This window comes from Phocoena phocoena, chromosome 2, assembly GCF_963924675.1.
Source record: "Phocoena phocoena chromosome 2, mPhoPho1.1, whole genome shotgun sequence".
NCBI lineage: Eukaryota > Metazoa > Chordata > Mammalia > Artiodactyla > Phocoenidae > Phocoena > Phocoena phocoena.
The window spans coordinates 142137221-142151210 of NC_089220.1; the positions used below are offsets into that span (position 1 = coordinate 142137221).

The 13990-nt window shown below is 40.9% G+C and overlaps 1 protein-coding gene across 2 annotated transcripts in view; it reads left to right on the forward strand.

Annotated features, from left to right (window-relative positions):
* The window catches only part of EFL1 (elongation factor like GTPase 1), a 128499-nt gene that overhangs the window by 20262 nt on the left and 94247 nt on the right, over nt 1–13990 (forward strand). For both annotated transcript variants that reach the window (XM_065871813.1, XM_065871814.1), the window contains 5 exons: nt 2855–2978; nt 4714–4790; nt 5528–5664; nt 6681–6803; nt 10712–10811. In XM_065871813.1, the coding sequence (XP_065727885.1) occupies nt 2855–2978; nt 4714–4790; nt 5528–5664; nt 6681–6803; nt 10712–10811 (561 nt within the window). The remainder of the gene's footprint in view (nt 1–2854; nt 2979–4713; nt 4791–5527; nt 5665–6680; nt 6804–10711; nt 10812–13990) is intronic.

Genomic DNA, 13990 nt, shown 5'->3' on the forward strand with positions numbered 1-13990 from the left:
ACATATATCTGACACATTGTTGTAAAGGATAAAAGAAAACATAACGGACTGGGTAGCACAGATCAACAACAACAAAAAAAAAATCCTGGAAGCACGAAGAGAAATCTACCTAATCAGAACAGTTATGACAGTAAATGTTTGAATCCCCTGTTGAGGAGATACTGTCTTTTATAAGAAGGAAATTTCCAGAGATTTGCTAAATAAAATAAACATAAAGCATAAGGGACTGAGGGTAAACACCAAAGCTTTGGTTCAATATGTCAAACAAATGTGAATAAAAAGGAAATAGGTTTGGCGATCTTAATGATAAGCAGAGCAGAATTTATGGCAAATGTGGCATAAGGATCATTTTTATATGGGTAATTGGCACATTTCTGTAGTAAAGAGATTAATGATCATAACAGCAAAGTTCATGAGACAAAAATAGAAGTATAAGTAGAAATCCACAGTCATGTGGTTTGGGGGGATTGCATCATATCACAGTTTAACATCAAATAGCAACAAACCATATGAATAGTATTATAATTAAAGTCCGGATTTGTTTTAAGTGTCAGTGAAGGATATATAAAAATTGATCCTATGTCAGGCCAACAAACAATTCAAGTTCAAGGAATATAAACTATGTTGAAAGCTTATACAAATCATTCAGTCATTATCTCCAGCGCTAACCATCTAAGAATGGACCCAAGTTGCCAATATGATGATCAAAGTGTTGGCTGTATTTATTGAGGACCCAGAGAACATCACTGTAAAGAACAGGGCTCCCTGGTAGAGATAGGCTGGAGAATGTGCTTGGGACCTCAGGCCACAGTAGTTGCCTCCCATTGTCTCCCTCCTGTAGGTCCTGTAATGGATCTGCAAATCTGCATGGAAGATTGCAGCCTGTCTGGAAAGATCAGGTGTTGAGAGATGGAAAGCCTAGGGTGAGATAAGGGTCTGCTGACTTGCCTCTGGAAAGAAGGTTCTGTGCCTTGTTCTAGGTGTACTTAACTTCAGGAAGTCAAGGAGGAAGCTTGGCTCTTTTTACTGATCCCTGGAGTAGGGAGCAAGACAGAGCTTGCTTCCTTTTTGAGGCATAGGAACTCTGCCCAATAAGTGTTGGCCATTGGCCTTCTTTTTGCTTGTTGAGTAGCCATTGAGGTGGGAGAGAGACCAAGAGTGCTCCTTTCAGCCCTCCAGAGTAGGAAAGCTATGTCTATGGAGTGAGGTAAAAATTGGTAAAGAGAAGATGGGTTCCCTCCAAAAAGACGAAAAAGATTATAAATTAATGATATAGTGATACTGGGCTTCCCTGGTGGCGCGGTGGTTGAGAGTCCTCCACCTGCCGGTGCAGGGGACACGGGATCGTGCCCCGGTCCGGGAAGATCCCACATGCCGCGGAGCGGCTAGGCCTGTGAGCCATGGCCGCTGAGCCTGCGCGTCCGGAGCCTGCGCTCCGCAACGGGAGAGGCCACAACAGTGAGAGGCCTGCGTACCGCAAAAAAAAAAAAAAATATATATATATATATATATATATATAGTGATACTTACATATATAAATAATGTATAAATTATATATTATATACATGTTATATATACAATTTATATATAAATTTTTATATAAGTATAAATAAAATAATAATAGAAACTAAAGTTTTAGAAAAGTAAAAAAATACTCTGCTAAATAAATAGCTGTTGGATCAAATGGGAAATAAAGCTTACCATAGTGAATTACTTTGGAAGTGATGGACCTTTGAGCCCATCTCTTTCAGAATGTTAGTAGCTTATAACTGTATGATGTGAATTTTGATTCCTGATGGGTGTTTTTCTCTCCCTTGGACCTCAGTGAGAGGGGGCAGTGGTTATTTATCTTCAGCAGTTTCTGTAGCATCTGTTTTTGCTTCTAAGCTGCTGCCTGATGCTCTTCATATTTCTGATTCCAACCATAATTATTAGCTTCCACTCCTGCAGCTTTTTATTGCTCCCACCAGGCTTCTATTATCATAAGAGAATATCAGCTAATTGGACTTGGTTGTAGTTAACCCCTGGATTCCACAGTTGTTGAATGACAGGTAAAGAATTGTCTAGAATCTGTTAACTTTGGATTCCTTCTGCATTGGAGAATATAGCAGGCGTCTTTTAAGTTGCTGGTACTTTGAGAGTTGGACTCAAAACTTAGATTATGTAGGAGCATACTGTTCCCTGTAGAAAAGGTATTTTTTCTAGGTCCTTTACCCAGACACTGCAGATGCTGTAATATACAGCATCATTATTTGTCAGGTGACCGCTCTTGTGTGGCTGGGGTTTCCAGTAGAGCAGACCTGGTGCTAACTGGCTTCTCTAAGGGCTGGAGAGAGTTAAGTAAGTGTATATGTATCTGTTTCCTGTTTAATCCCGGATGCTAAAAAGCCTTTTTTTGGCAGGTTCTGGCTCTAGGGTTTGTTTTCTTTGTGAGCAATAGGTATCTATAGCAGTGAAGGGCTGAAACAAAGTTTATTGTTGGCGTGGCTGCAGTGGGCAGCTGGAGCCTCCATTTCCTTGGCCATTATTCCTCTTGTTTTACACATGCAGTATTAAAAAGGGGAGGTATGGCATGAATTCTAATTCATATGAATTTAGGGGAAGTTGGACAGGAAGCTGGGCTCTGGAATGAGACTGCTTGGGTTTGAATCCCAGCTTCACTTGTTACCTGTGTGATATCTCGTGCTTCATTATCCTTTTCTGTAAAATAGGGGAGATAATTAGTACTTACCTTGTAACATAGTTGAAATGACATTTAAAGCACGTTGAACAGTACCTGGCACAGAAACACTCAAGTGTTAGCTGTACTCATTTATGTTGTTATTAATAACGTGAACACTTGCTTTTCTTTCAGAATTGAGCACTTTGCCGAAATCTACAGTCAAAAAACTGGCATCAAAAAGGAAGTTCTTTTGAAAACCTTGTGGGGAGATTATTATATAAATATGAAGGCTAAGAAGATTATGAAGGTTGATCAGGTAATGTGGCATATGTCCCTGTTGATAGTTGGTCCCATTGTTGCCCTATGAAAACCTGTACTGTAACACACCTGTAATTTGGCCTTGGTTTATGGGAGTCAGTTTATGAGGGATTTTCTACTGTATATATTTGGCTAAAGTTCATGTGTCTTATATCCAAGTATTGCTTAAATAGAGTTCTTTAGGACTGCCTGGGTTTTTTTGTTTGTTTGTTTTTTCTTTTTAAGAGGAGCAAAAATCTCAGATCCTGTGCATGTGAACTTGAAGACACATATTTTGCATCAGGCATTTGTGTGTCCCCTTCATAAAGAGACATCTCTTTCAGACATCACTGTGTGGCCCACACTTTATCCCTAGTCTCAGCTGAGGCCTTCTCTCATTGAATGTCAGTCACCATGCTTTGCTGATGTGGAGAGGGAGGTGCTCCCTGGAGCACTTCATTCTATCGGTTGAGGTGATATAAGGCTGCTGAATCACATAGCCTCAGAGAATGCTTTTCTTGAAGATTTTTTTTTAAATGTAAAATTCAGGATTTTATAAATTCATTCTCATTGAAGAGCATATATATTCCCTTAAGAAGGTATTTATAAGTATAAAGCTACAGGAAAGAAAAAATATCAGAAGCCAGCACTGCTAATGCTGTGGTTTTCATTTCTTTCATTCTTTCTGGATAGATACATACATCCCTCAGTTGAGATTTTGCTGTTTATATAATATAGCTGCTTTTCTGCTTGACATCATATTGTGAACATCTTCCGTTGCCATTAAAATCTTTCTATAAACAGTGTATTTAAGAAGGAGCCAGTGTATGAAGTGGGAAAGAGCATGGTTTGAGAATCCAACTCTGTTTGAATCTCAGCTCCACCACTTACTAGTTCCGTGACATTTGTCTCATTTTTTTCATCTGCAAATTGGAGATAGTAATACTTACAGGGTGGTTAGGATAATTATATGAACTATCCAAGAAAAGTCTTTAGAACAGTTCCTGTCACATAAGGACCCTATTACATCATTTACATAATCATTCTACATGAATGTAGAATCTACATAAATCCTGTAAGATTGGACATAGTTTATATTTCTGTTTCACAAATATTTCGATATTTTAAGTAAAGCTGTGGTGGGCATCTTGATAAATACATTTTTATGTCTTGACAATGAGCTTTTTTTAACCAGGCATTCAAAGGTAATGGCCTAATTTCCCAATACCTTGCCAATAGTTCTTGAGAAAGAGGGTATCAGTTTATATTCCAGCTCTTGTATATTATCCATCTCAAAGTGCTCTTGCTATTATTCTGTACAGTTTGGTAAGAGAAATAATAGGGGTTTTTTTTTTGTTTATTTTTCATATCTTCTTCCTTGAAGTTGAACATTTTTCATGTTTAAGAACATTCTTTAGAACAAAGTCCATGGAAATTTTAGAGTGAAGTTTTAGCTCTCAGCTTGGGTATCATGTATTTCTTTGATGGCAGTGAAAGGACAACTGCAGTGATATATCCCCCAAATGGTCTTGTTTGTGAAGTCCATGGTTCCTGGAGGAAGAGAACAGTGGGTTGTTACTGATTGTGGATTATTGGCTTTTTAGAGCATTCTTATAGCTACTTTCCTCCACTTTTCTGTTGAGTAAATATTTTCTGGTAGAAATGAAACACTGATAATAAAACATGTCAAGAATGAATATGTAAGATACTGATGAAATATTCAGAAATTTAAGCCCATTCATCCTTTTTTACAGGCAAAAGGAAAGAAACCTTTATTTGTACAGTTGATCCTGGAAAATATATGGAGTTTGTATGATGCTGTCTTGAAAAAGTAAGGCTGTTATAAATTGTTACATAAATTGGGCAGTATAATTTGCCTCACTTTTCAGTTTGATGAGTCACACTTCAGAAAGCTGAGACAGACTGAAAAAATGAACAGAGCCTTTACAGAGGAGTTGATTACAGGGCTTGGAAACAATTTAAAGGAGTATGTGTAACCCAAGTAAAGGGTGACAGGAGGGGGAGAACAGCCATATTTTATAGAGTGCTGAGGTGAAGAGATATAAAGGATGGAAAGAAACATTAGACTTTTGTTTATACAAACTCAGTTTAAAATAAAATAGTAATTGTAGTAGAAAAGATGCTTGATATCAAGGATCACTAATGGGGCACTTGGGGGAAAAACTTGCCTGATACAAGTGGAAAAGAATGTTTGCTTCAGTAAATTTCTAAGTTGTTCCAGAGATGGAATAATGATTTTTTTAGTATTTATTTATACAATTGCTTTACCAGTTGACATAGCTTTTTTAGGGAGATTGTGGAATGGTGCTTCGTGGGACGTTTTAAAGAAAAGTTCATTTGGAAGTGTATGGGTAGAGGTTGAGCAGTTTTCTCCTGTGGCAGGAGCCCCTTCAAGCATTTTTACTTTTTTGTAGTAAAAATAATACATTAGGAATAAATGTGTCAAACAATGTTGAGTCCCTTTTCCTCACTACTCCTTTGTGTCTTTATGTGATCTTTCTCTCTCCTCACCCCTCACCCCCCACCCATCCTGTACGTTTACTATAGGGACAAAGAAAAAATTGATAAAATCGTGACTTCTTTAGGATTAAAAATTGGAGCCCGAGAGGCACGGCATTCAGACCCTAAAGTTCAGATCAATGCTATTTGCAGTCAGTGGCTTCCCATATCTGAGGCTGTTCTTGGTATCCTTTATTTTAATGGTTTTTAATGAAATCATAGATTTGACTAAACAAGAAAAACCAGTGTGTTACTGGCAATCTGGAAATCCTCTGAAAATAATGCATTTCCATCCAAAGTCTTCTGGGGTTATTTAAGGTTCCACCATGAAACTGTATTAAGTACTTTAAAAATGAATATATTAATATTAACTAGGACTAATACTAATATCAACCTGAATGTTCTTAAAAAATGTTTTTAGTTTTTGTTTAGTAATCTGTAAAATAAAAACTTTTAGACTAAGATTTACATATAAGTAGATAATTTAGATGTTTGTGTTAGGATCACTGGTTCATTTTATTTATTTATTTTTGAATTTTATTTTATTTATTTTTTTATACAGCACTGGTTCATTTTAGACCCATATTTTCCTTAGCTTGTTGATACTTCCTCTCACATTAGTGATTCCAAAAGGACTTGATTTTAAATGGCTTACATTAACTAAAGTGATTTTATAGATGAATTTAGACTGTCTTCTCTTCCTTGACCTGTGTGTACTCAGCCGTACCGCTGCAGTGGGCTGGGGGTGCAGTGTCCTGGGAGTGAACCAGCAGTGGATCTCAGAGCTGTGATAGACACATACCCCTACAGTGGCACTCGCTCTGGTGGGGGACCTTCTTGTATCATAGCTTGTGGCTGATGGTTGTTTTGTACCAGTTTATGAAACCACATAAAAGATTTTGAGGACTTAAAAGGTCACAGTTAGCTGTGCTCCTAAGTTCTGTTGTCCTTCCTCACTTGTTCCATAGGATGTCAGTGTTAGAATATCTATCATGAGGATCCTTTCTGGGCTCTAGAGTGTCCATGAACTCCCTGAAATTGTGTCCATATTTTGAGATGTAACATATGGCGTAGTGCTGCCTTATAGCCCAGGCATCTTATAGACGTACATCGTTACCTCAGTATTTAGTGCATACTGTGACTCTCTGCCGTGGTGGAGGGCACTTGCTCAAGGTTTTGAGTCCTTAACAGCAGACTTCAGCTATGGTGTGTCAGAAACTTCCTAGTCCCCTTGATATTACAGCCGAGAGAGTGGAGAAACTGATGTGCGCAGGATCGCAAACATTTGATTCTCTTCCACCGGAAACCCAGGCACTGAAAGCAGGTGAGGTAAAGATGAACACAGCAGGTAACATATTTTTGAGTCCTAAGTCCAGACTACTCTAGACCAATTTGCTAAATGCTAGTTTGCTAAATGGCCAAATGGCCAATTCCACAGACAAACAATTTCACAAACATTTCAACAGTTGCCTTTTGTTTTCTAACATTTCAGTTTTGCTAGAGCCATTTTGCTCTGCCAGTGGAGTGGGTATACCAGAGGCTCTGAGACCGCTACCTTTTGCCCTGATCACATTTCATAATCTTATAATCATGCTGTATTCCATCCTCCTAAATAGCCAGGAATGTGTTCCTAAAGTGCCATATCACCACCATGGCTGTGTCCCCAGGGACTGTGGAAAAGTGATTTCAGGGGCTGTGCTGCTCTTTTTTTTTTTTTTTTCTTTTTCTTTTGCGGTACGCAGGCCTCTCACTGTTGTGGCCTCTCCCGTTGCGGAGCACAGGCTCCGGACACGCAGGCCCAGCAGCCATGGCTCACGGGCCCAGCCGCTCCACGGCATGTGGGATCTTCCCGGACCAGGGCACGAACCCGTGTCCCCTGCATCGGCAGGCAGACTCTCAACCACTGCGCCACCAGGGAAGCCCAGTGCTGCTCTTTTGAAGCCCCGTATATGCGCTCCCCATGAGAGGGATCCTCCCATTCCAAGCTCCGTGTGGCTCCATGAAATTCATGTGTATGTACTCACTTTCTCCTATCCTTTTTCTCCCAATCTACTGAATTTGTAGCCCCTGCCCCCCAAGTCACTGCTGTTCTCAGGGCCACTGTTGACTGTCCTTTGTTATATCTTTCAGCCAGTTCTCAATCCTCATCTGACTAGATCCGTCACTACCATTTGACATGGTCGATCACTCCTTCCTCCTTGAGTCATTTTCTTCCTTGACTTCTAGGCTTCCACATACTCCTACTTTCTCCCTGTCTCCCTGGCTATTTATTCTTTTTTTCTTTTTTTTTTTTTTAAAAAAAAACAGAAAAATCAAACAAAAGTTTAATAACATATATACATGGGACAGACCCGGGAAAACAGAATAACTGGCCGAAACCCTCACCTTAAATACTGTGAGTGGTTTAGGACTTCAAAGGGGAGGAAGGCAATTCACATGAAGATGGAAAAGCAAAAGTTTGGTTGAAAAGAATGTTTGCTGGGCTGTGCAGAGACTCTGGGACACAGAGTGGACTCTGATCTCTAGGTCCTTCCAGTTTTCCCCACCACACCTGTCCCATATTCTTTGCAGTGATAGCTGCATATTCTTTTCTGGTGATAGCTCTATTCCGGGACCAGGTCCTTTATCTAAATTCTTTAGACAGCTAAGGGGACATAAAAAGAAAGACTTCCTGAGTCTTCTACTTCTTAAAAATAATCAGCCTAAATTAATCCTCATGCCAGAGAAACACATTCTGGGGTGGCAAATTTTGCTCTTCAACAGTTCTCCCTTTGAAACGTCTTCAAGGAGTGTCACAGTCCAGAAGCTGAGTTCGTAGATTGTTCCATCTCATTAAACCAGTCTCAGGCCTGACAGTAAGTCTGTCTAGTTAAATTCATTTCTGGAGGCAGTGATGCAGGTGGGCTCTCAAAGTTAGGTTTATAAGGTGCAAGCAATCGGGTATTATATATAAGAGGCATTTCTGTGGAGACAGAAGAAAAAGGTTAATGGTTGGAGCAAATTATAAACCAACTTCTGAACCTAGGAGGCAGCCAGTCAAGATTTCTAGATGTCCGAGTCAAGTATCATCTGCACTGTGAAGTGTCGTTGATGATGTCGTTGAGCGTTCAGGTAAACTTTCTGAGCGGCTTACACAGCAACGGGCCTGAAGATTGTCTAAACATGGGATGTTGTGTGGTGGTCTCTCTCAAATGTATTGCAGGTTGTTCAGCTTCAGTTTGCAGGGCTTCAGGAAAGCGGCAGCTTTGGTTCTCAGTGGTTCCGAATCAAAAGTGGGAGAAAAATTGGAAATGTGACTTTGGAGAGTTGTAGCCAAATATTTGAGGAAACTAGAAGAATTCAGGATCCAGTCCAGTTTACCAGTAGAAAAACAAAACCTCGAAGATGATAACAGAACTAGAATCGATTATCCACAAGTGTGTATTATAGTTTCTATTGAAACATAATTTTTTTTTCTCTGAAATCACCCTCATTTCTACCCAAGATAGCCAAATTAAGACTAATTAGTTTGCAAAGTAAGTTTAGTTTCATTAAACTTGGCCTGATTATTTTTATAGGTCCAGCAAGAATAGCAGCTGACCATATAGGCTCTTTTAAATCTGCTTTGCTGGAACTTTTCATAAGGAATTTCCAGATTGAACTTCCAGTAGCCTCTTGAGGCTCCGGACGCGCAGGCTCAGCGGCCATGGCTCGCGGGCCCCTCGCGGGCCCAGCCACTCCATGGCATGTGGGATCTTCCCAGACCAGGCACGAACCCGTGTCCCCTGCATCGGCAGGCAGACTCTCAACCACTGCGCCACCAGGGAAGCCCTGGCTGTTTATTCTTAATCTCTTTTTCCAGTTCCTCTCCATCTCCCTGACTTTTTAACTGTGGGATACCCCAAAGCAAGGCTTATAGTCTTTGGACCTCATCTGTTTTCTACCTGCTGATCTTGTCCAGTCTCAAGGCTTTACATGACAACGGCATGCTCTTAATTCCCACAGTTATCTCATGCCCCTGCATCGAGTCCATCTGCAAATCCTGTTTACTCTTCCTTTGAAATATATCCAGAACAACTACTTTTCAACATTTCCACTTCTGCCTCCCTGGGTCCTCCCTGGACCATGATCTCTCATCTGGTTATTACAATAGCTTTCCAGCTGGTATCCCTGCTGCTGTTCTTGATAGCCTTTCGTGTTTTCTCAACACTGCAGCCAGGGTGATCCTGTTAAAAATTGAAGTCAGGGCGTGTCACTTTGTTCCTCACAGCCTTTCAAAGTTTTCCCTGGCAAGACTTCTGATAGATATTTAATTCTTGCTTCCTTTATTCCTTATTTGAATTTTGTTTTTGTTTTTTCTCTACGTGGGCCTCTGACTGTTGTGGCCTCTCCTGTTGTGGAGCACAGGCTCTGGACGTGCAGGCTCAGCGGCCATGGCCCACGGGCCCAGCCGCTTCGTGGCATGTGGGATCCTCCCGGACTGGGGTATGAACCCGTGTCCCCTGCATTGTCAGGCGGACTCCCAACAACTGCACCACTAGGGAATCCCCCTTATTTGAATTTTACTGTTGAATTCTTTATGTGTGAATTATTTTGATGTGGGGTGATTTTTTTAAAAAATTACTAACCGATGGTTTTTTATCTTAACCAATGGATTTTTTATGTAGGTTAAGAAAAATGTCAATATGTTGATAGGAAATTGTGTTAAAATTTATAGATTTAGGGGAAATTGACATCTTTATAGTATTGAATCTTAATTCATTTCTAAGGTTTTTGGTTATTATCATGATAAGATATTTTTGTCTGTTTTATTTTCTAACTTGTTTTTGTGAGGGATTGGAAAAGCTACTGGTTTTTATGTATTTATTAGTAAGCTACCTATTGACTGTTGACCTTTGGTAAAATTTCTCAGTTCTATCCCTTCTCCACAGGAAACATTTCTGAGGGCTTATGGTGGGTGGTTAAGCCCATTTCCTAGCTTTAGTTCTATGTGGGAGTTCCTCCAGCCCTTCTCCCACCCTATCAGTTTTGCTTTTCTTTCCTCATTTCTGCCAGTTCTCTTGCTCTTGCTCTACTATTTTTCTAGCAATTTTATACTTTTCCAGATGCAATTTTTATCATAGTGGTAAAAGATTATAGGTTGCTTATGTATTTAGATGATGCCATGTTCTAAACTTCGTAATTGTTCTCAGAAAAATCTGGCTCTTTAATAATGGGAAAAAACAGTAACAGTTTTATTTCCGGTCTCTTTAGCTTTTATGAAATGTGGAAGCGAAGACACTGCTCCGGTTATTATCTTTGTTTCCAAAATGTTTGCAGTTGATGCTAAGGCTTTGCCTCGGAATAAGCAAAGGTAAGGATAAAGGCAAAGTTGGGCTGGGCCAGGGAAGTGGTGTAGGTTCGTGGAGGCTGCAGTGAGGGTGTGGGTGGGAAGGTGCAGATAATGCTTTCTCTCCTCAGCCTGGAATTCGTACGCCGCAGCCCCTGCGGGAACATAAAATTTGCAGGGTACTTTATCTTTTTGTGATACCTCTGTGGGAGATGGTTGTTGAAATCAGCTCCGGGACTGTTGATTTGAATTCATGTCAGTTTGAAGAGCAGTAAGAGTAGTGGTAGCCACAGTTAACTTTTATTGAACATCAGGCAGGGTCTAATCTGAGCCTGTCTTGTCCGCCCCAGTAGAGATTGTTGGATGGGTGAGTATCTCTGCTGATCTTCATGTGTATTGTGTGTGTGTGGAGGGAGATGGCTCATTTCTCAAGTTTCCAGAGTCTTGGAGGATCTATTCTACATCGTATGAGTTGGTCATGTGTCTTCCCCTCCTTCCCACCTGCACTGCCCCCCACCCCTCACTACTATTAATGATTAGATCCCGATCATTTCTTGTGAGAGTTACTGCAGCAGTCTCCTAGCTGGTTCCCCTGCCCCAGTATCTAACTCTGCCAGTCCATTTGCCATCCTTCCTTCAGTATGATTTTGGTGTCTGGAATGAAAAGATTCACTCGATATAGGAGCTTGGACGCTCCTCTTCTGTGCTATCCACAGCTACTCTGGGGGCATTCTGTGTAACAATTTTTCAAGTAACCTGAGAGAAAGGGTATAAATATTACTTCTGAAGAAGGTCCTGGTACCTCCGGCAGCATCTCAGATCTTACTCTTTTATGTTATAATTAATAATGATGATAACACTAATGAGTGGCTGCAGTTTATTAAGCTTATAATATTCCTGCCTCACCATTGATTATGCCACTTAGATCTAGCAACAGTCCTGAATGGAACTGTTTAATGTTTCAGCCTTACCTGAGGAAATTAAGAGGCCTTAAAAAGATTAAGTAGTGCGCTCAAGGTTACATAGCTAGAAGGAGGGCAAAACAGTATTTGAATCTGTATCTGTTGAGCTTGAAAACCTATGGTCTTCTACTTCGCTGTGTGGAATCTGGCCTATGTCATCCTGTGCAGTTTTTAACCTCCACGTCTAAATCTAGGCAGGCAGCCTTCCAACCTGCCTGCCCTTTCTAGATTCTGGGCCTTTGCTTTTGCTGTTCTCAACTGTACTCTTATCAAATTCTTGCTGAATACTTACTTGCTGATAAGTACCTGTTAGGTAACATCCTATTAGGAGTTTTTGAGGCAGTTCCTCTCCCTCTGAATCCTGAGTCTTTGTGTTCCTTTGGCTTCCTTCTTGAGAACCGACTTCTTGTAGTAACAAGACGTGATCTTCAGATAGAAGCCGCGTTCCTTGGTCCCTTGGTTCCCATCATCTCAGCTACCTGGTGGTGTGGTTACTGATCGTACCAACTACGGCCAGCTTTCCAGCCCTTTCTCTGACACTCTCCCAGCCCACCCCTTGGCCAGCTTCACAGAGGCCAGAGCAGGAACATTCAGCTTGGATTCCTGAGGGTGGGTGGTTTTGTGTCGTTGCCTCTTTTCCTTTCTTCTCCAGATTGATCTCCCCAGTCTGCCATTTGACGCTCCAGTCAGCATTCTCACCTCTGGTCTCCTTAATCCCTGCTGTTGCTGACTGCCGTCCCCTCAGAACTGTCATCCATAGTTAGCTCAACTACAGCCTCAATAACTCACCGCCCACAGATGTTCCTTGACTAGTAGAGCTCTGTTTTCTTGCAAATAAATTCCTCTTTATTCTCAATAAATACTAGTTTACACAATGGGTTCTTCATATAAAACCTTGCTGACTTCTCTTCCGTCTGCTCTGTTTACCTCTGCCACCACTCCTGGTACTCACAGCAGTGCCTGGCACATAGTAGACGTTAACTGGATGGATTGGATAAACATGTAGATGGACAGCAAGCCTGCATGCATTTGATGCTGATTAGTAAACATAAAATGCTAATCATGTTATGAGCTCAGGCAGAATGAGGATTTAATATATGTGAACAGGTATGCTTCTTTCTTAACCAAAGCTAAAATAAAACCACATTTACTTAATGTGATGATGATTTTATCGTCTTTAATTCCTTCTGGATGGGAGACATAGCCTGATGATAACGAGTACAGAGTTTGGAGTTATCTGTATTTGAATTACGGCTCCTCCATTTATTGTCTATGTCACTTTGGGTCGTTATGTAAATTTCCTAAGCCTCCAGTTTCTCGTCTGTAAACTAGGAGTAATAATACCTGTGTCACTTGTTTTGATAAATATGTGCTATAATATATGTAGAGTGAAGAACACAATGTCCGTATCATAGTGATAAGCCCATTGGAAGAGACCGTTTCTCTCCGTGTGCTAACAAGTTCATCGGGGGTGTTTTTCCCACCCTGTTTGTAGTAATAATAATGTATTCTGCATTTATATTTTAATTCATACTTTTCAGATACTCTTATAAAAGATTTTAGCAAAAGTCCAGAAACAAGGTAAGTTATCTAAGGATCGATTGAAGGAGGAGCTGGAGTGTGTAGCCTGAAGAAGAGAAGGGGGAGGGGAAGGGCATGAATGCAGATGATTGAAAGGAAAGCAGAGGGAAGAAGGTTTGTTGGATGTTGCTCCAGAAGACAGAACAAGAGCCATGACGAGAAATTATGAGGAAGCAGCTTTTGTCCTTGTTTGAAAGACCTTTAACATGTAGAGCTTCCAGTAAGGAGGAGCTTATCTCTTGTAGCGAAACTGCCAACAGGTTCGATTGCCTAACGACACCTGAGCAAGCCATTCTCAAAGATCGCGCTCTCATTTTTTTGTGTCTTACGGCACAGCCCTACCACCTGCATTGGGATGGGTCTGACTAGAAGGGGCCGACTCCTAGAACCGAATTCTTCGATTTCGAGGGGCAGGTGCTAAGGGAGTAGCATTGGTGTCCAGCCCTAGTGGGAGGTCTTGTCTAGCAGGCAGGTGTCTGAAGAGGATGGCGGTGGACAGTCAGTGACTTAAGCGTTCACCTCCCAGGGTGGCCCACACAAAGTAAAAAGGGGTCTTAGGGTACCTGACATCAGGATGTCTACGAGCATGTGGCCATTTAGAATGCGCGTGGACAGTGCGCTCTCAGAATGGCCATCTGAATGGATTCTAGTGCTTAAGGA